This window comes from Salmo salar, chromosome ssa24 (genome assembly GCF_905237065.1).
Source record: "Salmo salar chromosome ssa24, Ssal_v3.1, whole genome shotgun sequence".
In the NCBI taxonomy this organism is placed as follows: domain Eukaryota; kingdom Metazoa; phylum Chordata; class Actinopteri; order Salmoniformes; family Salmonidae; genus Salmo; species Salmo salar.
In genome coordinates, this window is record NC_059465.1 from 28,270,001 (window position 1) to 28,296,650 (window position 26,650).

Consider the following 26,650-nt stretch of genomic DNA (forward strand, 5'->3'; position numbering starts at 1 on the left):
GGACACATGCTTCTCTTCTTCTTCTGAAAACTGAAAGCATACGTGAGGTGAGTCCACCAGGTTAGTAGTTGTAGGTTTGTATATAGTACCTAAGACCAGTCAATTAGTTTATTTGAACATGGGAAAAAGAGCTACTGCATAAATACCGCAATGCAGGTTTGATTAAACTGAGCCCACAGAGACAAGTAGACATGTAAACATCGGGGACAACAACTGCCCCCACGCACTGAAGCTACGGAAGTTCAAGGCCGACTGCGGTACTGCAGACATTGTTAGCAGAAAACAGGGTCCTCAATTATAGTTTCATCTTATAGTTTCATCTTCGTGGTCAAACTTCGTGTAAATATTATTCTTTTTTGAAGACAATCATGATGCCAATAATTGCTTCCAATACAGCAGATGTATGTCCTTTAACCGGTTATTTTACAATCACACACAGAAGAGGTGATAAGGATAATTGAGTTGCTAATGGCACCTTGCAGTACTTCAACTTGAGTTAGTCAATGAGAGGGAGCAGCACTGAGCTAGCCTGCAAGGTCAGTTCCTGGAGTAGGTCAAACTGTGTATGTTATGTCTCCATGAGACGTTATCTTAACCGACTTCATTTGGCTTCAATGCGCTATTGAGTCCCCACATAGGAATGAATGGTGTCACGTGATCGATGGCTTTGTCCACTTACTATGTATACAGTCATTGACATATATGCACATACTGTGCCTTCAAAAAGTATTCACTCCCCTTTACTTTTTCCACATTTTGTTGTGTTAGAAAAAATGGGATTAAAATGGATTTCATTGTGATTTTTTTGTCAACGATTTACACAAACTACTCTGTAATGTCAAAGTGGAAGAAAAAATATATGAAAAATAAAACACTAATATGTCTTGATTAGATAAATATTCGACCCCCTGAGTCAATACATGTTAGAATCCCCTTTGGCAGCATTTACAAATGTGTCTTTCTGGGTAAGTCTCTAAGAGCTTTGCACACCTGGATTGAACAATAATTGCACGCTATTCTTTAAATTGGTTGTTGATGATTGCTAGACAGACATTTTAGGTCTCGCCATAGATTTTCAAGACGATTTAAGTCAAAACTGAAACTAGGCCACTCAGGAACATTCAATGTTGTCTTGGTAAGCAACTCCTGTGTATATTTGGCCTTGTGTTGTAGGTTGTTGTCCTGCTGAAAGATTTATTTTTTTCTCCCAGTGTCTGTTAGAAAGAAGACTGGACCAGGTTTTCCTCCAGGATTTTTCCTGTGCTTAGCTCAATTCCGTTTCTTTTTATAAAAAAAAAACTCCCTAGTCCTTGCCAATGACAGTCATACCCATAACATGATGCAGCCACCACCATGCTTGAAAATATGAAGAGTGGTACTTAGTGATGTGCTGTGTTGGATTATTGGCCCCAAACATAACGCTTGGTATTCAGGACATAAATAGCTAATGAAATGGCTACCTGGACTACCTGCATTGACCCTTTTTTGCACTAACTCCCTTGCATTGACTCCATGCACACACACTGGACTCTACCTACACACACACACACATTCACACTCATGACATACGCTGCTGCTACTGTCTATTATCTATCCGGTTGCCTAGTCACTTTACCCCTAACTATATGTACAGTACATAGGTACCTCAATTACCTCGTACACCTGCACATCGACTTGGTACTGGTATTCTCTGTATATAGCCATGTTATTTTCTACTTCCTGTATATTGCCATGTTATTTTTACTTGTTATTTTTATTCGTTATTCACTGTTTATTTATTCCTTGTGTTACTATTTCTATTTTTTATATAATTTTTTATCTTATCTTTAACTCTGCTGACTCAAGACATTTTAGCTTTTCATTATCTATTATTTTAATTAATTCCACTTTAACATCATGGGTTGTAGGCCAGTGACAAAATAATCTTAATTTAATAACTTTTAAACTCAGGCACAACTACATGTGGAAAAAGGATAGGAGCACAACTACATATGTAGCACAACTACATGTAGAAAAAGTATAGGGGTGTGAATACTTTCTGAAGGTACTGTTTCATTTGCAGAATAGGAAAGTGTAAAGCTGGTCCGCCACTCACTCGTTTGGGTCCAAAGAGGTTATGATACAGCGTTCTAAACCTCTTCCTGGTGTAGTTGCATCGGTAAGCTCCGCCCATCAAGTACTCGATGACCAATCCAATGTCAATGAGACTAATGCGGTAATCTGGTGGGAGGTTACCCTGGGGACCGAGAAATTGGTGAGACAACGCCGCACACTCCCACGACAGTTGAGCATAAGAAGGTGAAAGGAAGAGAAAACACCCCACACAAATCATACACACTTCACGTCACACATCCACACACATTTGTTTTGTGCTAAAAAGAATACGTGATTAGTTGATTCACCTTGAAGTAGATCCAACTGAACCCTGGATATTCTTGCTTGGAAAGAGCACACAAGGTCAGTGAGTATACAGCACAAGGCCAAGGAGAGATGGGAGACACAGACCCCCAGATAAGATCACAGAGTTTATAACCTAACCTAATTTAAATGACCTTAACTTAATTTAAATGAAGTTAGCTTAGCTTAATTTAGTAGTTTAGCTTAGCTTAATTTATCTTAACTTAGCTCAGTTTAACTTAGCTTATTTCAACAGCACTGAGATCGACATCAGTATACTGTACTCTGAGAGGAGAGGGGTGGAGGAGTCAAGGAGGTAGGAGGAAGAGGGAGACCATGAAAATATGGAAAAGGTTAAGGAGAAGATGGAAAAAGACAAATCTTGAGGAAATGGAAAAATCTAAAAATCAGACCAATGCTTACTTAATTTGTCTGATTGCTATGTACTAATTTGCATATGTAATATATGACCAGATCTTATCAGGGGTTCAGTGCTGGAAGAGAGAGACAACCAGAAGTCTGAAGATGAGGATAAAAGGAGAACAAATGAGAGACGTTTCTTGATAGAAATAGGCCTTCATCATCCACTTCAGCTAGAAAGCAGAGCTCTATGAGCTGACTGTAATTACCAGGAGGCCATTAGGTCTAAACCAGTGGAGGCCGGTGTGGGGGGAGGGGGGGAATAGGGAGGCTGGGCTCCCGCCGCTCCTTAGAGCTGGGCCAATTATCATTCATCTACGGATGCTTTAAAGCCATCTCATCCACTGCCCCTGGTTACTTTAGTGGGAAGCTCCCTATATGCCCCATCAAAACGTACTCTATTTTGTTTCTGTTATCCCAGTAAAGCCTCAGTTATCCAGCCAAAGCTCAGAGGCAACCCTTTGAAGTGGGAGAACTCCAAAGCAGGATGCGCTTGTGTTTTTTCACACAAGTTCCGATTAAACGCAGCACTATATCGTTCCCCGCCCTCTACATAGAACGTTCTAAACCTTGCTGGGTGAACATACTGTATCCCATGTTGGCTACATTATTGGCTACATCTATTACCATGTCAGAGTACCGCCCTGCTGTTCCCTTCAAACAAACTATCCCTACAATGAGTGAGCTGACCTCACCATCACTCTGGGGTTCTGGAGGTGCACTTACACAGTCTTATGATGCCGAGACCAGAATACAAACAGTATTTATTTCCTGTCAAATATTTTGAGAGTTAAATCAAGCATGTCTGAAATTCCATATGGGCAGGGTTTGCCCTATTGTATTGGTTCCATTGCACCAAACAAGCTCAGTCAAACACACCTAAAGTAGTTGAACGAAAACAAATTTACCGTGTTTAAGTTTACCGTGTCTGCTTACACGCTCATACGGTTGTACACAGTAGCGGCACTCATATTGATTAAATATAGGCCCCCAAGTCAATCAATTGCAGATAAAGGAAAAGCACACTACAGGTTCACTCAGAATGTTTAACTCTGCATTTTGTAGGCAGGTGTGGTTTTATCACAAAATGTAAACCTGGGTGTGTCAGTTATAACAAGGTTAATACCTCCAATACGGCATAATTATTATGATAGAACTTGCAGTGCCCTTCTCCTTTATCTTCAATTGTTTGCATTGGGGCCATTGTACAGTGGGTCTGAAATGATTGACACCCTCGATAAAGATGAGCACACATTACTTTATGAACTATATTGTATGCAAAAACAAAAAATATATAATATTATTTTATACTAATACAGTTACTCAGGGAAAGAGATTTTGTTTAACAAGTAAAATGTTATATATTTTATTTGGAACCACGCTATGTATGTCAACTAACTGATTAACTTTTATTGTAAAAAGCTGTAACACCTCAACTTGCTTTTATGATGCTAGGTACGAAAGCCTGTACACAACTGCAGTCATGCAGTAAGCCAAGAGATGTCAGCTAGTTTCAACACTCCAAGTCATGTCAGGTTGACTTATTCCAGCACCAGAGAATCCAAGGGTTAGAGTTCAGGGGCCAAAGTTACACACTAAAGCCAATAGCAGTTGCACACTCCCTCTCATGGACTTAACGATGGTGCACCTTCATCCGATGCTTACACCAATTCAATGCTTTTAAATCCATAATGTGTGGAGAATCATGACATAGCCAATGATAGTCTAAGATTTCCTCCAGAGAGAGAACAGGGGAAGAGGACAGAATGTTTGGGCCATCCTGGTTAAAGCAATGCATCCTACTATACTGCACACTAATTCCACACACTCAATACCACACCTTCATACAGCAAGACAAGAGGAAGAGAATAAAAACACAGATATTGGGCAAAAGCCTAAACCGCCATGCTCTATGGTTAAATATGTGTGTGTGAGCTTTATCATACGTTTTAATTTGATAAAATATAAATAATTAATACATAGTATATACAGTACCAGTCAAAAGTTTGGACACACCTACTCATTCCAGGGTTTTTCTTTATGTTTTACTATGTTCTACATTGTAGAATAATAGTGAAGACATCAAAACTATGAAATAACACATATGGAATCATCTATTAACCAAAAAAGTGTAATTGAAAAAAATATATTTCATATTTGAGATTCTTCAAAGTAGCCACCCTTTGCCTTGATGACAACCAGCATCATGAGGTAGTCACCTGGAATGTATTTCAAATAACAGGTGTGCCTTGTTAAAAGTTAATTTGTGGAATTTCTTTCCTTCTATTGCGTTTGAGCCAATCTCTTGTGTTGTGACAAGGTAGGAGTGGTATACAAAAGATAGCCCTATTTGGTAAAAGATCAAGTCCATATTATGGCAAGAACAGTTCAAATAAGCAAAGAGAATTGACAGTCCATCATTACTTTAAGATATTAAGGTCCATCAATCCGGAAAATGTCAAGAACTTTGAAAGTTTCTTCAAGTGCAGTCGCAAAAATCATCAAGCACTATGATGAAACTGGCTCTCATGAGGACCGCCACATGAAAGGGAGACCCAGAGTTACCTCTACTGCAGAGGATAAGTTCATTAGAGTTACCAGCCTCAGAAATTAAAACCCAAATAAATGCTTCACAGAGTTCAAGTAACAGACACATCTCAACATCAACTGTTCAGAGGAGACTGTTCAGAGGCTTGAATCAGGCCTTCATGGTCGAATTGCTGCAAAATAAAAACACTACTAAAGGACATCAATAAGAAGAAGAGACATGCTTGGACCAAGAAACATGAGCAATGGACATTAGAAATTTGTGGTCTGATGAGTCCAAATTTGAGATTTTTGGTTCCAACCGCCATGTCTTTGTGAGACGCAGAGTAGGTGAATGGATGATCTCCGCATGTGTGGTTCCCACCGTGAAGCATGGAGGAGGAGGTGTAATGGTGTGGAGGGGCTTTGCTGGTGACGATGTCTGGGATTTATTTAGAATTCAAAGCACACTTAACCAGCATGGCTACCACAGCATTCTGCAGCGATATGCCATCCCATCTGGTTTGTGCTTTGGGGGACTATCATTTGTTTTTCAAAAGGACAATGATCTGAAACTCACCTCCGCGCTGTGTAAGGGCTATTTCACCAAGAAGGAGAGTGATGGAGTACTGCATCAGATTGCCTGGCCTCCACAATCACCTGACCTCAACCCAATTGAGATGGTTTGAGATGAGATGGACCGCAGAGTGAAGGAAAAGCAGCCAACAAGTGCTCAGGATATGTGGGAACTCCTTCAAGACTGTTGGAAAAGCATTCCAGGTGAAGCTGGCTGAGAGAATGCCAGCTGTGTGCAAATCTGTCATCAAGGCAAAGGGTGTCTACTTTGAAGAATCTCAAATAGAAAATATATTTTCATTTGTTTCAAACTTTTTTGGTTACTACATGATTCCATATGTGTTATTTCATAGTTTTGATGTCTTCACTATTATTCTACAATGTAGAAAATAGTAAAAAAATAAAGAAAAACCCTTGAATGAGTAGGTGTGTCCAAACTTTTGATTGGTACTGTATATTCCCATATCCATTTATTGGTGTGTGGGTGTGTGTATGCGTGCGTGCGTGTGTGTGCGTGTTGCTTGGTTATGTGTGTTGAGCATGTGTGTGTGCACAAGACTCATTAGTCCAATCCTCAGAAGTGCCTGTACGGTCCTCACCCTGCCTACAGAGCTAAGGGGGTTATGGGAACTTTTAAATGAGGGACGATAACACCATGACTTCCTGTAACCTCTACAGCTCTCCCATAGGAGCACATGTTACTGTAATCAACTATGATTCTATTCATCAGAACTAAATACAGATGCTGCTGACCTATGACCTTCTTTGAGCTTTCACTAGAGGAAGATCAAGAGCGTAATGGGTCATCATCTCAAGTTAAGGAAGAACATTTTCGTACAATTGTTTTGTTACATGGTACTGTAGTTCTGTCATAGAATTATCTAAAGGATTTTGGGTAACATTGTCATAATTTGTATGACATAAAATGTATAAAATGTTTATAAACTATTAATAGCAGTCCACTATTTGTAAACATTATACACATTTATATGCATTTATAAGCTATTAGTATTATTAGCCTTACAAATCATAAACGTGTATAACATTTATAACGCAAGCAATTACAAGCATAAAGGCTTGTTCATGAAAGTTATTGTAAAATATTAGTGGCTTTTGTATATTATAGAATAGAATGAGGTATCAGTATTTGAGGGCTAAGGCACAAGCAAGACAGACACAGGCAGAGAGTAGTAGAAAAAGTCATGTCTCATATACAGTCAACAGTCTAATCTCAGACGGACTCTCCATAATGAATGGCATGTTGTACACACTCACTCCTCAACGAGACACCCAATTTGGTGTCAATTGCAGAGAGATAGCAATACATAACGGTAGCTCATTTTAAATAATTGTGTCAAGGCTAAGTGAACTGTGACAGCTACAATTGGAAGTAGTCTGAAATACTGTGGACATTTGCTTTCAGGAGTGCTTTTCCCCTGGTTTAATGTCAGAGATGCAAGAGTACTATACGTTTGAACAATGCATGGTTAGTGTGCATGTGGATACATAATACACATTGGACCCAAATGGAGTAATAATGGATTGGATTTGTATGGGAGTGAGTGTGTACAGAGCAAAAGAAAGAGCGATGGGAGGGGTAGAGACCAGTGAAGGCTGGTGGGAGGAGCTAAAGGAGGACAGGCTCATTGTAATGGCTGGAATGGTCATAAATGGAACGTTATCAAACACACCAAACATATGAAAACCACATTTGGCTCCATTACATTAATTCCATTCCAGACATTACAATGAGCCAGTCCGCCTATAGCTCCTCCCACCAGCCTCCACTGGTAGAGACAGACACAATACAGAGACAGCTCTACGCAGCCACTGCTGTAACCCCCAGCTGAAAAGGAGAAAAGCCGTCTCCTAGATGCGCCGTTAGCAACAATAGCGATCTACAGAGCTACACACACTCTGCAAACAAAAGCAAGACAAGTCTAGACAAATAAGACATTTGCTGGACTTGCATTCACACACAAGCAAACATTCCCACAAACGCCTACGCAGTCACACACACTTACTGTACACGATAAGCGTACCTTTTTGACGTCTCTGACCAGGTGGTATAGAGTGTTGGATGGTCCATGCCTCTGACAAAGCAAACAGAAGCAGAGTTTAGTCCACAGCCACGGCCTCCAGCACGTTGTAGAGCTATGACAGATGGCTCACTTGAATAAAGTACCACACTGTAGGTATAGTGTTATGTCATTGTTGATAATAACTGCCTACGACAGATGCTACAATGTCTTATGTAGCTGTTATAAAGGCTTTAGGAATGAATACATAGGAGGGATACAGTGCAGAGTTACCATTTCATTATTCTAACAGACTCACCAGGATAGAGTATAAAAGTAATAGTGATATACAACTTGTGTTCTACATACACAAGGGGTTGGAGCAGTTACAAAAACACTGGATTGAAATACAGAGAGTTCAGCGCTGTCCACCGTGCAGTGTAGTACCGTGTTGTAGAGCTCCTCCAGTCTGGAGAGGGTGAGGAAGCGATGCATGCTCACTCCGTTCTCGATCAGCAGCTTGACGAAGTCCACTCTGTCCAGCACCAGGGCATCCAGCATAGACTGCTCCAGAGAACCCACCTACCGTACACACAGGGAAGGCACAGTCAGTCAGTCAACTCAGGGTTAACCATAGAGAAATGCAACCTAAATCCTGATGGATAGAGGATACTTCACATTTTTACTTGGAGAGTGCTGTCTGTAGTCTATATTGTAAACAAGGAAGTAATAAGTTATAGGCTGGATCTTTCAGGCCACTGCTGTGGGTAATATAGAACTAAACACTCCATAAACTGTAAGTACAATAACTTCATGATCCATTGCACAGTGCTGTAGTCTATACTGTAAAGCAGGAAGTGAGGCTGAGTCTTACAGGCCACTGTTGTCCGTAGATGAAGATCTGACTGCGGGCGATGTCCACTCGGTTCCAGGCCAGGGCCAGACTGAGCTGGTCAGGAGCCGATGCGTTGGCTCCTAGGAGGAAGAACAGAGGGCATCACTTGTTTTCACTTGATCTACATATTGTTGTTTTTTAGGATGCAAGGTGATTTTTAGGTTAGTCAGTCTGAAGACACTGACTACAATCTCAAACTCATAGATTTACTTCTCTTGCTGGAGGTGGATGGAGGTATTTACTTATTTTTTATTGGAAGGGCAGAAGATCATTGTTTAGCAAGCAAAAAGCAGATTGCTGTATTTGTGCGGTTGTTCTTAAAGTACAGCTGAATGTAGTTGTTCTTGTCCTCCGACACCTACCACTTACTTTCTTTTTGAGAAAGGATATTTGTCAAGTGGATTGTGCCGTGATAAATTGTTTTGCAAAAAGCACTTTAACCAGTAGTTTGAAAACTCAAACGCTGACGGGAGGAAAGGTTGAGTCTGCACACCTTTTATGATGACTGACAGTTCTACTCGGCAGACTCACAGACTCAGTTGGCCAGCTGAGATATTGCACAGGCTTAAGAATGGGAGCTTTAACAGAGCTTGGAAATGAGATGCTTTAACAGAGCTTGGTAATTTTACCTTTATTTAACTAGGCAAGTCAGTTAAGAACAAATTCTTATTTTCAATGATGCCTAGGAACAGTGGGTTAAACTGCCTTGTTCAGGGGCAGAACGACAGATTTTCACCTTGTCAGCTAGGGGATTTAATCTTGCAACCTTTCAGTTACTAGTCCAACACTCTAACCACTAGGCTACCTGCCACCCCTAGTGGTTGAGATGCTTAACAAAGCTTGATAATGAGATGCTTTAAAAGAGCTTGGTAATGAGATGCTTTAACAGAGCTTGGTAATGAGATGCTTTAACAGAGCTTGGTAATGAGATGCTTTAACAGAGCTTGGTAATGAAATGCTTTAAAAGAGCTTGGTAATGAGATGCTTTAAAAGAGCTTGGTAATGAGATGCTTTAAAAGAGCTTGGTAATGAGATGCTTTAACAGAGCTTGGTAATGAGATCCTTTAACAGAGCTTGGTAATGAGATGCTTTAACAGAGCTTGGTAATGAAATGCTTTAAAAGAGCTTGGTAATGAGATGCTTTAAAAGAGCTTGGTAATGAGATGCTTTAACAGAGCTTGGTAATGAGATGCTTTAACAGAGCTTGGTAATGAGATGCTTTAACAGAGCTTGGTAATGAGATGCTTTAACAGAGCTTGGCAATGAGATGCTTTAACAGAGCTTGGTAATGAGATGCTTTAAAAGAGCTTGGTAATGAGATGCTTTAAAAGAGCTTGGTAATGAGATGCTTTAACAGAGCTTGGTAATGAGATGCTTTAACAGAGCTTGGTAATGAGATGCTTTAACAGAGCTTGGTAATGAGATGCTTTAACAGAGCTTGGTAATGAGATGCTTTAACAGAGCTTGGTAATGAGATGCTTTAACAGAGCTTGGTAATGAGATGCTTTAACAGAGCTTGGTAATGAGATGCTTTAACAGAGCTTGGCAATGAGATGCTTTAACAGAGCTTGGTAATGAGATGCTTTAAAAGAGCTTGGTAATGAGATGCTTTAACAGAGCTTGGTAATGAGATCCTTTAACAGAGCTTGGCAATGAGATGCAGAGTAGTGTAACCAGAGTTTAATAAATAAGTATTTTTAAAAGAGACTGCTCGGGTTTATCACTTAAATAACCCTGAGCTCTCCACAGTTCAGTAGTCGCTGGAGTTTATGGACTCCTTCCAACATAGTTAATCAGTTACTCTCTCTCTTTCCCTCTCTCTCCCTCTCTGTTTCCCTGTGTCACTATCTCTCACACAATCTTTCTCTCACTCTCGCTCTAAAAAGACACAATATGCATAATGAAGTCTGTACTCTTTACTGGTCATGCTTGTGACAGTCCATGTCAGATAGAGAGATCACTCACAGAGAGGGAGATGGACAGAGAGATATGAACAGAAGATGCAAAAAATAATGAGTGTGAGTGAGATAGATGCATAGAGTAAATCATATCTCTTACAGGCTGCCAAAAATGCATTATTTCTTGGCAGCATGTAGTAGACATGAGGCTTTTGTTTCATTACCTTCTAAAGCCAACTGTCTGACTTAAGGGGCCTCTGTTTATATAGTGTGCATGTATGGAAAATCACTGTAGAAAACTATTTCCTAAAATTGCTGTATTGTTGAAATGGTTCTAGTTGGAGTGTTTTCAAACTGGATTTGGGCAACGGCAAAAGTTTAAAGGTGGCAAAATGTAGATATTACGTCATTGTTTTAGCACTATCACCTGAGTTTTTAAACTACGGCGTGTCATATGTTTCAATGTGCCAAAAAATCTGCACAATCTACCTCTTCGGTTGAATTAAAACATAGTAACGGAGAGCAATGTACAATATGGTGAAGAAAACAAGGAATTTGTGGTAAGTGCATAGGGGCCACCATTTTTATGCACCTCCACTATTGAAAGATAGTCCTGAGCTAAGAACAAGAAACTGTGTTTGTGTATCCTAAACTCTTAGAAAAAAAGGTGCTATCTAGAACCTAAAAGGGTTCTTTGGCTGTCCCCATAGGAGAACCCTTTAAAGAATCCTTTTTGGTTCCAGGTAGAACCCTTTCGGTTCCAGGTAGAACCCTTTTGGGTTCAATGTCGAACAATTTCCACAGAAGGTTCTACATGGAACCCAAAAGTGTTCTACATGGAACCAAAAAGGGTTCTCCTATGGGGACAGCTGAAAAAACCCTTTGGAACCCATTTTTCTTAGATTGTAGTGTGTTTTCTGTGTGGTGTTTGTGTATCATAGTGTGTGTTACCTGTGTTTGTGTTCATGTATTCTAGTGTGGGTTATCTCCTCCTTGTGCCTTGCAAAGGACCTTGTAAAGGACCATGGAGATATGCTTTGGTAGATAAAACTGTAATTGGGGCTTCAGCAGGAGGAAAGCTTTCTGAAATTATATCCTATCCTTCTTTTAACTTCCCAGGATACACAGATAAACAGAGATAATTCCCTAAGTGTACCACTGAAGGGAACTCATGGAATACGAACACATTCACATGCGCACGCACGCAGACAATTACCTTTAAGCAGAGCAGTGAGAATGGCCAAGTCAATGTCCTGGTGTCCCTCAGACCCCATCCGAAAAACTGTTATCTGAGACATACAGAGAGAGAAAATAAATAAAGAAAGTGGAAGAGAGAGAGAGAGTGAGAGGGAGATATGAATATAATATGTATGTAACCTGTACATCTTTATTCATCAGGAGTCTATTTCTTATTTGCTTGCTGAATGAATAAATGAATGAAGTGTTTTTACCCATAGAGATAATTAGCGCTGTGAGTAAACCAGTCACGTCATAGCGCAGTGATTTTGATACATGGGATTAGAAAACATCTGTAAATGACTAAGATGTTCCATGAAGTTCTGAACAGAGGATTGTGCAATATGCTCCCTAGCTGACTCACTTTGTGGAACGGAAACAAACACTGTAATGTAGCTTGTATGCAGTGTGGTTCCAGTAGAAAAGAAGGGGAGAGATAAAATGGAATGGATAGAGAGAGAGAGAGAGAGAGAGAGAAGAGAGAGAGAGAGAGAGAGAGAGCTCTATAGTGACCCTTTTGTGGAGTACAGTATAGTACAGTATAGTATAGTACAGTACAGTATAGTACACTACAGTACAGTATAGTACAGTATAGTACAGTACACTAGGCAATAGAAAAAAGAAGGGCACAAAGCAAGACAGTGGGAGAGAGGGAGTAGGAGACCGGGAAGGAGGGAGGGAAAACAGAGGGAGGGTAAAAGAGAGAGGGAATGCGGCAGTTCCTCCAGATTTTGTCGCATGATGACATGTGTGTGAAGGGCACCTTGCAGCTCCATGTATGAGCTGCGTGTTCTCAATGCCAGAGCGCACTATGAACCCCAGCCACATGGTCATAAATCTATTCCTCTAATCCCTCCATCCTCCTCCCTTCCCCCTCCATCACATCGCCAACCCCATCTCCCCCTATAAATGGCTTCATTTGGTGGAGCACCAGGATTTCAGCTGGCTTTCACTCCCGCCTCCCCTCAGGCTATGATGCAATATAGTATATCTCTCTCTCTCTCTCTCTCTCTCTCTCTCTCTCTCTCTCTCTCTCTCTCTCCCCTTCTCTCCCTCTCTTTCTCTCTATTTTTCTACAAGCCCTTCAGACACCAAAGATGCGAGAGAAATGGCAAATAATTAAACTCAAACATTATTATTTATTTAGACACTAGCTCGTTCATTATTTGTCCGCTACTGAGATGACACACATTGTCCCCTTGGAATGGGCTGTGTGATCTCCTGGAGCGAAAGAAATGGGCATACTGTATGTGTTATCTCTTGTCCTGTGTAGCTCTACCATAAACTTTGTTAGATCACACATCTTTGTATCTGTCCCATCATGGTGTGTGTGAGCAGCGCCATTGAGGCCATCTCCATTTTTAAGTAGTGAATGTTCTTCTTCTACTAAGTTTATGAGTTGATAAACAAACTGAAAGGGTGCATACTGCTACCTGGAGTGTGTTGTTTGAACAGGAATAAAGGTTGGTGGTTTACTACCACCTGCAGTTATGGAATGTTTTCTCACAAGTATAATTCATTGGTTGATCCCTCCTGATGATCTGGATATAACACATTGGAAGTCCTCAATGGCAATGTCCATGCAAAAACAGGTTATTTTCCAAACAGTAATCTCTATCTATCTCTATGGTCTCTACATGAGTCTGTGTATGAATATTAATTATTGTGTTTAATGTGTGAATAATGTAAGTATCTGCATACTATATCATCTGCATGATATAAACCCAGCAAAAAAAAGACACCTCTCACTGTCAACTGCATTTATTTTCAGCAAACTTATTTGTATGAACATAACAAGATTCAACAACTGGGACATAAACTGAACAAGTTCCACAGACATTTGACTAACCGAAATGGAATAATGTGTACCTGAACAAAAAGGGGGGGGGGGGGTCAAAATCAAAAGTAACAGTCAGTATCTGGTGTGGCCACCAGCTGCATTAAGTATTGCAGTGCATCTCCTCCTCATGGACTGCACCAGATTTGCCAGTTCTTGCTGTGAGATGTTACCCCACTCTTCCACCAAGGCACCTGCAAGTTCCCGGACATTTCTGGGGGGGAATGGCCCTAGCCCTCACCTTCCGATCCAACAGGTCCCAGAGGTGCTCAATGGGATTGAGATCCGGGCTCTTCGCTGGCCATGGCAAAACACTGACATTCCTGTCTTGCAGGAAATCACGCACAGAACGAGCAGTATGGCTGGTGGCATTGTCATGCTGGAGGATCATGTCAGGATGAGCCTGCAGGAAGGGTACCACATGAGGGAGGAGGAGGTCTTCCCTGTAACGCACAGCGTTGAGATTACCTGCAATGATAACAAGCTCAGTCCGATGATTCTGTGACACACCGCCCTAGACCATGACGGACCCTCCACCTCCAAATCGATCCCGCTCCAGAGTACAGGCCTCGGTGTAACACTCATTCCTTTGACGATAAACGTGAATCTGACCATCACCCCTAGTGAGACAAAACCACGACTCGTCAGTGAAGAGCACTTTTTGCCAGTCCTGTCTGGTCCAGCGACGGTGGGTTTGTACCCATAGGTGACGTTATTGCCGGTGATGTCTGGTGAGGACCTGCCTTACAACAGGCCTACAAGCCCTCAGTCCAGCCTCTCTCAGCCTATTGCGGACAGTCTGAGCACTGATGGAGGGATTGTGCGTTCCTGGTGTAACTCGGGAAGTTCTTGTTGCCATCCTGTACCTGTCCCGCAGGTGTGATGTTCGGATGTACCGATCCTGTGCAGGTGTTGTTACACGTGGTCTGTCCGTCCTGTCTCCCTGTAGCGCTGTCTTAGGCGTCTCACAGTACGGACATTGCGGGGGGGGAGTAAGGGAGTGAGGGAATGAGGTAATGAGTGAAGGCCAGTGTGTGGTCAGTGAAGGTTATTGATGACCTGTGGAGTCAGGACTGGACTGGACCATCTATGTATTGTGTGAAGGGAGGGAGAGAGTTACTATGGTAATTTCACTATGGGAGACACTAACAAGCAACCCTGCAAGCCATCTGCTCAACCAAAACATTATAATCAAGGATGTGTGTGTGTGCCAGGCGTGCACTGTATCACTGAATGTCTGTGTTTGTGACCATAATGCCACACAATCAGTGTCCATCACTAGGGGCTTAGGTTTTCCCTCTAATGTAGGGGTAAGAAACACACCCCTCCCCTTCTCCATTTGTATCCTAGAGGGAAATGTTTGCTTGAGTGCTCACTATTAGTATTACATGTACAGTTGAAGTCGGAAGTTTACATACACCTTAGCCAAATACATTAAACTCAGTTTTTCACAATTCCTGACATTTAGTCCTAGTAAAACGTCCCTGTCTTAGGTCAGTTAGGATCACCAGTTTATTTTAAGAATGTGAAATGCCAGAATAATAGTAGAGAGAATGATTTATTTCAGCTTTTATTTCATTCATCACATCCCCAGTGGGTCAGAAGTTTACATACACACAATTGGTATTTGGTAGCATTGCCTTTAAATTGTTTAACTTGGGTCAAATGTTTTGGGTAGCCTTCCACAAGCTTCCCACAATAAGTTGGGTGAATTTTGGCTCATTCCTCCTGACAGAGCTGGTATAACTAAGTCAGGTTTGTAGGCCTCCTTGCTCACACACGCTTTTTCAGTTCTGCCCACAAATGTTCTATAGGATTGAGGTCAGGGCTGTGTGATGGCCACCCCAATACCTTGACTTTGTTGTCCTTTAGCCATTTTGCCACAAATTTGGAAGTATGCTTGTGGTCATTATCCATTTGGAAGACCCATTTTCGACCAAGCTTTAACTTCCTGACTGATGTCTTGAGATATTGCTTCAATATATCCACATCATTTTCCTCCCTCATGATGCCATTTATTTTGTGAAGTGCACCAGTCCCTCCTGCAGCAAAGCACCCCCACAACATGAGGCTGCCACCCCCGTGCTTCACGGTTGGGATGGTGTTCTTCGGCTTGCAAGCCTCTCCCTTTTTCCTCCAAACATAATGATGGTCATTATGGCCAAACAGTTCTATTTTTGTTTCATCAGACCAGACCAGAGGACATTTCTCCAAAAAGTACGATCTTTGTCCCCATGTACAATTGCAAACCGTAGTCTTGCTTTTTTTATGGCGGTTTTGGGGCAGTGGCTTCTTCCTTGCTGAGCGGCCTTTCAGGTTATGTCGATATAGGACTCGTTTTATTGTGGATATAGATACTTTTGTACCTGTTTCCTCCAGCATCTTCACAAGGTCCTTTGCTGTTGTTCTGGGATTGATTTGCACTTTTCGCACCAAAGTACGTTCATCTCTAGGAGACAGAACGCGTCTTCTTCCTGAGCGGTATGACAGCTGCGTGGTCCCATGGTGTTTATACTTGCGTACTATTGTTTGTACAGATGAACGTGGTACCTTCAGGCGTTTGGAAATTGCTCCTGAAGGATGAACCAGACTTGTGGAGGTCTACAATTTTTATTCTGAGGTCTTAGCTGATTTCTTTAGATTTTCCCATGATGTCAAGGAAAGAGGCACTGAGTTTGAAGGTAGGCCTTGAAATACATCCTCAGATACACCTCCAATTGACTCAAATTATGTCAATTAGCCTATCAGAAGCTTCTAAAGCCATGACATCATTTTCTGGAATTTCCCGAGCTGTTTAAAGGCACAGTCAACTTAGTGTATGTAAACTTCTGACCCACTGGAATTGTAATACAGTGAATTATAAGTGAAATAATCTGTCTGTAAACAATTGTTGGAAAAATGACTTGTGTTATGCACAAAATAGATGTCCTATCCGACTTCTCAAAACTATAGTTTGTTAACAAGAAATCTGTGGAGTGGTTGAAAATGAGTTTTAATGACTCCAACCTAAGTGTATGTTAACTTCTGACTTCAACTGTATATATTTAGCAGTGATGTGTGCGTGCATTGGTTTCGCACAGGCCACCATACATGTTTTTCAGAAATGCTATAACCTCTAATGCTGATTGGTCAACAGTCTTTGTGAAGCAAGTATTTATATCTCATTCAATAGAGGATTGGCATTTTTTGGACTCTTTAAGAGCTTGATAAGGTTATTTCTGCAAAAAGAGGATTCTGAGATAAGTGTCTCTAATGTTCTAAACAGTCATTTGTTTGAATGGTGTAAGCAATTTCTATCTTGTATTCTTTTGAGCTTAAGAACATGAATTGGAGTATTTAGAGTACTGTATAGGTAGAGAAGAAGACTATGTCAATAACTACATGAATTGGAGTATTTAGAGTACTGTATAGGTAGAGAAGAAGACTATGTCAATAACAACATGCATTGGAGTATTTAGAGTACTGTATAGGTAGAGAAGAAGACTATGTCAATAACAACATGCATTGGAGTATTTAGAGTACTGTATAGGTAGAGAACAAGGCTATGTCAATAACTCCATTTGGACAAAAATGCAGATAGAACTTTCATGCGTATTGATTGACGCGTGTCGCTCGACTAGGACTGACGAAGAAGACAGGCCATTGACAACCGTCCATCACACTAAAGCAGAGGAAGAAGAGATAAACTAGTAAAAAGCACCCCTTTTAAGTGAGAATGGATGCTTTTTGATCATGGTGCTAGTGCATATTTAAACACTCAACATGATTAGGAATCAAGAGAATGCTCTTCACGGCCAAATGGTTCAGGCTGATAGGAAGACATTCCTTTTAATTTAGCAGGGAAATATTTCCCCTCACACCAGCCCACTGCCAACTCTCCCCTCACACCAGCCCCCCGCCAACCCTGCCTGTAGGTGGCCTACTCTCCCCTCACACCAGCCCACCGCCAACTCTCCCCTCACACCAGCCCCCCACCAACCCTGCCTGTAGGTGGCCTACTCTCCCCTCACACCAGCCCCCCGCCAACCCTGCCTGTAGGTGGCCTACTCTCCCCTCACACCAGCCCCCCGCCAACCCTGCCTGTAGGTGGCCTACTCTCCCCTCACACCAGCCCACCGCCAACCCTCGCCTCACACCAGGCCCCTGCCGACCCTGCCTGTAGGTGGCTTCCTCTTCTCTCCCCTCCACCAGTCTCAACACAAGCCCTGTGACCCACTTCACTGCTCCTACTGCTTAACCTAGTTAAATTGCCTCTCTAACTCTCTTTCTATTAGGGCTGGGAATTGCCAGGGACCTCAAGATATGATATTATCACGATACTTAGGCGGGAATATGATATGTATTATGATTCTCAAGATTCTATATGTATTAATATTCGATACTGCAATTTTATTGCGATTCCATGTTACAAATGTATTGTTTAATCCCAGCTAACCAAAATTGTTTCTGTGAAAGTTCTCAGAACATTTGTTAGGTCACGGCAAATGTTCTCACAACACAAAAGTTGTCCATTTGGGCTGATGATTATAGAGGGTTAACGATCTGGTTGCAGATCCAAAGATTGCAGGTTCAATTCCACATATTCTTTAACCGTGTTCCTTAAAAAAAAAATGAACAGTGAAATTGAGGCTCAAATACATTCTTCTAAAAGAGAGGATTTCTTTATTTTGTCCAGATTTGTAAATCCAGTGTCACGATCGTGTAGAGAGACGGACCAAGGCGCAGCGTGATTGAAGTTCCACATCTTTATTTTAGTGAAACTTAAAATAAACCAAGAGACAAACAACGACCGTGCAGTACTGAGGTGCACATGCACTCTCTCAAAAAACAGTATCCCACAAAGCAGGTGAGAACAGGGAACCCTTAAGTATGATCCCCAATTAGAGACAATGATAATCAGCTGCCTCTAATTGGGAATCATACTCTATCCCAAAACATAGGAAAAAAATGACTAGAACACCCCCCTAGTCACGCTCTGACCTAAACATCATGGAGAACCAAAGGCTCTAGTGTCGGTGTCGGTGACTAGTGTCGGTGGCTGCTCCGGTGCGGGTCGTAGCCCCCGCCCAGACCCCAGATCCGGCCATTGCGCCGGGCTGAACGCCGTGCCTGAACTGGGCATCGGCGCAAAGGAGGGTTCCGGCAATGGAGCTGGGTTAAACGCCATGCCTGGACTGGGCACCGGCGCAGTGGAAGGCTCCGGCCTTGGAGCGGGACTCTCCGGACTGTGGACCATCATAGGAGGTTCTGGACTGTGGACCGTCGCAGGAGGTTCCGGACTGGGAACTGTCGCAGGAGGTTCCGGACTGGGGACTGTCGCAGGAGGTCCTGGACTGGGAACCATTGCAGGAGGTTCCAGACTGAGAACCATCGCAGGAGGTTCCGGACTGGGAACCGTCGCCGGAAGCTCTGGACTGGGAACCGTCGCCGGAAGCTCTGGACTGGGAACCGTCGCTGGAAGCTCTGGACTGGGAACCGTCGCCGGAAGCTCTGGACTGTGAATGCGCACTGGAGGCCTAGTGCGTGGAGCCGGTACAGGTGTCACCGGACTGGTGACACAAACTTCAGGGCGAGTGTGGGGAGCAGGCACAGGACGTACCGGACTGGGGAGGCGCACAGGAGGCCTGATGCGTGGGGCCGGCTCAGGTTGCACCGGACTGGTGACACGCTCTTCAGGGCGAGTACGAGGAGCAGGCACAGGATGTACCGGACTGGGGAGGCACACTGGAGGCACACTGGAATTTTTTTTTTTTTTTTTTAAACGCACCCAATATAATTCCTACTTTGAGACACTTGACATTGTCCCCCCGTTTTATTTTTCGTGATCTGAAAAGCAAAAGTGGTCCTAGATCAGCACAGTCTTGGATACCTTGTAAATATGTGCAGCATATAAAGAGGATGGGTGAAGTGATCAGAATTTCCCTGGGTTAATTATGTCTAAGAAGGCTAAAAAGGAAGCATGGAATTCCTGATTGACCATACAGCCATGTGCTATATACTGAAAAAATAAGATATCTGTGTGATTCCCTGGTGGCGAAAAGGATAAAAGACCTAGCTTAGGAACCAACCATTTCAGGTTCAAACCCTGTATGTGCATATTGTCAACATAGAAAGTGTAAGAAGTATGTTTGAATGCTGCTCAAAAGTCTTATGAATGAAATGAAAGTGCTGTGTGTCTATATCACCTTGTAGTGGGCCTACAATGCAAATTGGCATTCAATCTGTTGAGAAACATGATGGGGATGTATTCCAATCTGCTTTAAGTAAATACAAATTTGCATGCTGAGAACGTATAATTTTCTAAATGTTCTTGAAATCTTCTGAGGACCTCCAAAACAAGGTAGACATGTGTATTGCATGAAAATCAATGGAATATTATGTTAAACCTAAAACAAATATGCTATGACTGTCATAAAAACATATTTATTTGGAAATTGTGGAACATCATGCAACATTTTGGGAATTTTCTGTGCAACCTTCATGAATATTACAAGAATATTGTTTATGCAACATTGTGGGAATATTCTGTGCAACCTTCGTGAATATCACAAGAATATTCTTGCAACATTAAGGGAATTTCCTGTGCAACCTAACTTAAACTTTGTATGACTGTCATCACAACTGGGCATATTTTATGTTTTGGAAACCTATCTCTTGTAATGTATCCACACTGTTCCCATAATGTAATTAAATGTTCTGGGAACCTTTAAAGAACTCAGAAAGGCGGTTCTGTCAACATTCTTGCAACATCAAAGGAATGTTTTTTGCACCCTGATACAAACATTATCTGAACTGGACAGTTTTAGTGTTTTGGGAACCTATCGCTTGTCATATCCCCATAATGTTTCCACAACCTAAAGAAATTCTGGGAACCATTAAAGAACAGATGATATGTGTTCAGGTTAATGTTTTTTTACACCCTAAAAGATACATTGTAGAATCATTCGCACAACTGGACAGTTTTTGTGTTTTGGGAACATGTCTTTTATGATGTCCCCACAATGTTCTCACCAGACTGTTCCCACAACCTAATGAAACATTCTAGAAACCTTTAAAGAACAGACAAAATGTGTTCTGGGAATGTTCTTGCAACATCAGGTGACTGTTTTATAATCATCAGCACAACTGGACAGTTTTTGTGTTATTTGAACATTTGCCAGTACCTAACGAATGTTCTGGGAACTTTTACAGAAGCAATTTGGTTTGCTGGGAAAACATTACTGGTACATTGAGTTATTACATTACGTGGACACTTAATGAGAACTTTTGAGGAATGTTCTATGGTGGTTGTTACAGATGTTGTGGACAACATTATAGTGAATGTTAGAACAATCCAAGAATAAAAATGTATTTTGTTATCAAAAACATTCTTTGAATGTTTTTGGGATGTTATCATCCTAATGTTAGATAAAACCCTAACTAGAACTTAATGGGAATCTTAGCTAATGTTCTGGGAATGTTCCCGGTTTGCTGGACTATGTCCGCTGCAGAGGGTCAAGAGAGGGCCATGAGAAAATGAACTCTCTCACTATTTAATAGAAGATGGAGAAAAAGCTATGAAGGAAAATACTGTTGTTTTGGTGTAGGTACAGCTGACTAGCGCAACATGTTGTTTTGGTGTAGGTACAGCTGACTAGCGCAACATGTTGTTTTGGTGTAGGTACAGCTGACTAGCGCAACATGTTGTTTTGATATTGTAAACAATTATATCCTGATATTTAACTGTATCCATTTTTCCCCTGATCACGTCAGTCAGTCAGTCAGTCAGTCAGTCAGTCAGTCAGTCAGTCAGTCAGTCAGTCAGTCAGTCAGTCAGTCAGTCAGTCTGTCTGTCTGTCTGTCTGTCTGTCTGTCTGTCTGTCTGTCTGTCTGTCTGTCTGTCTGTCTGTCTGTCTGTCTGTCTGTCTGTCTGTCTGTCTCAGGGCTGAGGGGTGTGTTTGGTTTAAAACACACACCCCTCGCTCAATATGACACACAAAGCAACAGAGAGACGGAAACAACTGACTTGGGGCTGAAACTGTCTTCATGAAATCTTAATGTGATAAACCAGCCTCAACATAATCAAGTAAAAGCCGGATGAATCCTCTCATTGCCAGAGAGGCGGAGGAACATTGAGGGCTGGTGGTTCATACTCAGTCATTAATGGGAATTAAACATATAAGGCCTATCCTGCATTTAATTATTCATCTGAGAGAGATGCCAGTGACACAGAAAAGAGGAGAAAGATCTTAGAAAAGGATTCTGCGTAGCCAAGCACATAATGAAGACCGTATTGTGGGGGTATGACCTATAATAACCCCTTTGAGACTTATGTATAAGAGAGGTGTAATCTACAGAGATATAAAGGACATGCCATTCTTACAAAGGCATCATAGTGGTGTTATCGTCATAGAGACTTATTTTCACGAACAACGACTCTTTCTTACGCACTGTGGATGACTTGAATTCAAATCGTTTTCCAACAGTGGTTCTTCAGCAGTGTCACTGTGGTGGATTTACCATCACTGACATGGATACGAAAGAGACGGCTGCTAAATGAAGATATGGGAGCGGTGTAGAGCCTGTGAGGGCATTAGCATGTGCAACAGGGGAGGAAGAGTGTCAAGCAGAGAGCCAGAGACCTGACGCAGATGAGGTCTGACACCTCCAGCCGAGAGAGATAGTCGGGTGATTTCCCTACTGCACGGGGAACAGCAAAAGGTTGCCGGGATTCAATGCACAGCGGAAGCCCACTGCTCAGCTCGCTGATGAGTACATGCATTTTGGAAGACACCCTCACCACCATGAGTCTTTATAAGGAAAAGGAACAAGGTATTCCTGGTAGGAACCATGCGTTTACAAACGGGATTCGGGAACGAACACTCCGAGGCCTGTCAGTTTGATTAATAGGAATGGCGTCGCTCATGCTGGAAAACATGGAGAGAGAGATTGAAACCTCTCGGCTTGCCAGAAGAATAATTCAGGGATAGCACTACAGGGCAGTGCTGGCAGTGGGCCAGCAAGCAGTAATTACCCTGTTCTCAACATGACCCGCTATGGATGTCTACATGGTAGAAGGCTACTAATATGTATCTTAATCGAAACACTGACTAAACGAAAGAGCACCGAACCTGCTGTGTGAAACAGCGTAGATTAGAACGTCATGATGACACGGTAGGCTACAAATCCAAGGGATTCCCAATTATATTCCTTCATTCAAACTCGTTAGTCCCACGTCATCAGAAATCTTACAGGATTTTCTTGCTCTAGCTTTATACAGCCAACACCACACTACTGTGCTTGGCATTACCCTGCATCAGCCTAAGCCAAGCAAGACCAAGGTGGCAGCACATACAAACCAATTCTCCTCAGTATGATCCATTTCATAGAGAACGTACTATAGTAAAGTAGTAGTAGCGTAGGTAGTGGTGCCAGTAGCTAAGGAAGAGGTTGACTCTTTTGTCTATCAGATTTTCTTGGCTCTAAGTTCTCCAGCGACTCCATTCAACTGGGTGTTCTGGAGATGCATCTGAGTGAGCATCAATCACACAATAAACCCCACAGAGCTCAAATCAATCCACTTACACACCCACATCCGTGACCAGCATCTCTCTTCCTCCCTCCCCTCCCCCTCTGTGTGGGAATATGCAGTTCCCTATCTGTGTGCGTGTTTGTCTGTATGGTAGGAAGAAACATGGGATGCACAGTGAAAAGGAGAAACACCAACACAAACACAAAAAGGTTCCTAATCATCACATAAAAATTTGAATATTTTATGGCAAAGGAACAAAGAAGAGACAAAAGAACACACAACAAAATGACACAAAACATTCCAAAATATATATATAGTTTAATTTAAAGAGATTTACAATTACAAAAAAGTAGGACAACAACACATGCAACCATGAATTCAATCTCAATGTTTGCTTGCAAAGTGTGGTGCAGTAGCAACCGCAAAGAAGTAAATTGTTATGCCCCACAGTTTTCAAAGTTAGCTAGCTAGACAATTTTATTTTTTGCAGTTAGTAAAAAAAAATGTTTTAGTAATTTAGCAGACACTTATCAAGAGTGACTTACAGGAGCATCTAGGGTTAAGTGCCTTGCACATCAACAGATTTTTCACCAAGTCAGCTCGGGAATTCAAACCAGTGACTTTTCAGATATTGGCCCCACGCTCTTAACCGCTAGGCTACCTTCCTTTTACATAACATGTGCTCCTATACTGTTTTGCTAGCTACCGTAATGCTGTTTTGTAAAATACAAGTCCTCAATTTGACGAGGTGTCTCCAGTTGTGGTTATGATTCAATGATTGTGATGTAATCGACTTTCCAAGCATATTGTGCAACTGAGCTATGAATGTGTTTTATAAACTAAGTATGTATTTAAAAACCTACATGTACCAGAGTGCGTATTTGCGTACTGTGGCCGACATTCCATGCACATGACATTATACTTGTGCTTGTGCACTGAACTGGTAAATCAGCTATTGCAAAGCAAAGATGTGCTTGTTCAGTGCATGTGGGATAATCGAGGCTGAAGTTTATATTCAGTAGAGACCCAGTGACTGTTATTTCATCTCACTATATATGAGGACAATATGATGTGATTACCATCATCATCCACTTACCATAGAGCGTGTGGCATGCCCTGTGAAATGTCACTCTGTGCCAGGGAAAGTGTTGTGATAATATGTATTGTTGTGTGTGTAGTTGGACTGTCTACTAAACATTGAGGATGAGCTCTAAAATAAATATAATAAACGTGCAGTTTCTCTCCACAAGAGACCCTGATCTGAAGAGACCCTGATCTGAAGAGACCCTGATCTGAAGAGACCCTGACCTGAAGAGACCCTGATCTGAAAAGACCCTGATCTGAAGAGACCCTGATCTGAAGAGACCCTGATCTGAAAAGACCCTGATCTGAAGAGACCCTGATCTGAAGAGACCCTGATCTGAAAAGACCCTGATCTGAAGAGATCCTGATCTGAAGAGACCCTGATCTGAAGAGACCCTGATCTGAAAAGACCCTGATCTGAAGAGACCCTGATCTGAAGAGACCCTGATCTGAAAAGACCCTGATCTGAAAAGACCCTGATCTGAAGAGACCCTGATCTGAAGAGACCCTGATCTGAAGAGATCCTAATCTGAAGAGACCCTGATCTGAAGAGACCCTGATCTGAAGAGACGCTGATCTGAAGAGATCCTGATCTGAAGAGACCATGATCTGAAAAGACCCTGATCTGAAAAGACCCTGATCTGAAGAGACCCTGATCTGAAGACCTTGTCACCACCTGAGGGGAGGTTCATTCATGTGACTGACAGCCACTGCTGTGTCTTGCACTAAACACAGCTAGTGGGGTATGTTTTGAGTGGATTTTGAATGGATGTGACACTTGCAGAGGGAAAAAATAAAAATGAAAAAAGAGGAAACAACCTAAAGCCAAACCAGTTGGTCCTGGACTATGTCAGAGTGCCTTTAAATTCGCAGCCCCATCACAGCGCTGATCACCTAGATACTTGTTGAGATCTGAAAGGATTGGACAGGTGTGACAAAAATATGACAAAAAAAATCCACTAGCATATTAGAGGGCAGGGTGGAGCTATTACCGTGTCTCATCCTCTCAGATCTCCACAAGTGTCAAGGGGGTAGGAGGTAGGGTGTAGGGGCTAAAGGGGTTGTTTCTGGACAGTGTAGGGGGTAGGGGTAGGGGCTAAAGGGGTTGTTTCTGGACAGTGTAGGGGGAAGGGGGTAGGGCTAAAGGGGTTGTTTCTGGACAGAGTAGGGGTAGGGGGGTAAAGGGGTTGTTTCTGGACAGTGTAGGGGGTAGGGGGTAGGGGCTAAAGGGGTTGTTTCTGGACAGTGTAGGGGGTAGGAGGTAGGGGTAGGGGCTAAAGGGGTTGTTTCTGGACAGTGTAGGGGGAAGGGGTAGGGGCTAAAGGGGTTGTTTCTGGACAGTGTAAGGGTAGGGGCTAAAGGGGTTGTTTCTGGACAGAGTAGGGGGTAGGGGCTAAAGGGGTTGTTTCTGGACAGTGTAGGGTGTAGAGGGTAGGGGCTAAAGGGGTTGTTTCTGGACAGTGTAGGGGGAAGGGGGTAGGGGCTAAAGGGGTTGTTTCTGGACAGAGTAGGGGGTAGGGGGTAGGGGGTAGCGGCTAAAGAGGTTGTTTCTGGACAGTGTAGGGGGTAGGAGGTAGGGGCTAAAGGGGTTATTTCTGGACAGTGTAGGGGGAAGGGGGTACAGGGTAGGGGGTAAAGGGGTTGTTTCTGGACAGTGTAGGGGCTAGGGGGTATGTGCTAAAGGGGTTGTTTTTGGACAGTGTAGGGGGAAGGGGTAGGGGCTAAAGGGGTTGTTTCTGGACAGTGTAGGGGGTATGGGCTAAAGGGGTTGTTAATGGACAGTGTAGGGGGTGGGGGCTAAAAGAGTTGTTTCTGTAGAAGGTAGGCATGTTGTTTCTGGACAGTGTAGGGGGTAGGGGGTAGGGGGTAGGGGCTAAAGGGGTTGTTTCTGGACAGTGTAAGGGGTAGGGGGTAGGGTGTAGGGGCTAAAGGGGTTGTTTCTGGGCAGTGTAGGGGAAGGGTGTAGGGGCTAAAGGGGTTGTTTCTGGACAGTGTAGGGGGTAGGGTGTAGGGGCTAAAGGGGTTGTTTCTGGACAGTGTAGGGGTAGGGTGTAGGGGCTAAAGGGGTTGTTTCTGGACAGTGTAGGGGGTAGCGTGTAGGGGCTAAAGGGGTTGTTTCTGGACAGTGTAAGGGGTAGGGTGTAGGGGCTAAAGGGAATGTTTCTGGACAGTGTAGGGGATAGGGGTTGATTATGGACAGTGTAGGGGTAGGGGGTTGTTTCTGGACAGTGTAGGGGAAGGGGTTGTTTCTGG

The 26,650-nt window shown here is 42.6% G+C and overlaps 1 protein-coding gene across 6 annotated transcripts in view; it reads right to left on the reverse strand.

Annotated features, from left to right (window-relative positions):
- The window catches only part of LOC106585358 (transient receptor potential cation channel subfamily M member 3), a 165,784-nt gene that overhangs the window by 30,586 nt on the left and 108,548 nt on the right, over positions 1-26,650 (reverse strand). For 4 of the 6 annotated variants that reach the window (XM_014171467.2, XM_014171465.2, XM_045706852.1 and 1 more), the window contains exons 9-13: positions 11,947-12,019; positions 8,812-8,912; positions 8,385-8,519; positions 7,962-8,012; positions 2,096-2,236 (exon numbers count right to left, since the gene is read on the reverse strand). In XM_014171467.2, the coding sequence (XP_014026942.1) occupies positions 2,096-2,236; positions 7,962-8,012; positions 8,385-8,519; positions 8,812-8,912; positions 11,947-12,019 (501 nt within the window). Of the gene's footprint in view, positions 1-2,095; positions 2,237-2,402; positions 2,439-7,961; positions 8,013-8,384; positions 8,520-8,811; positions 8,913-11,946; positions 12,020-26,650 lie in introns of all 6 variants that reach the window. The other 2 variants (XM_014171466.2, XM_045706851.1) reach the window with 1 other exon arrangement.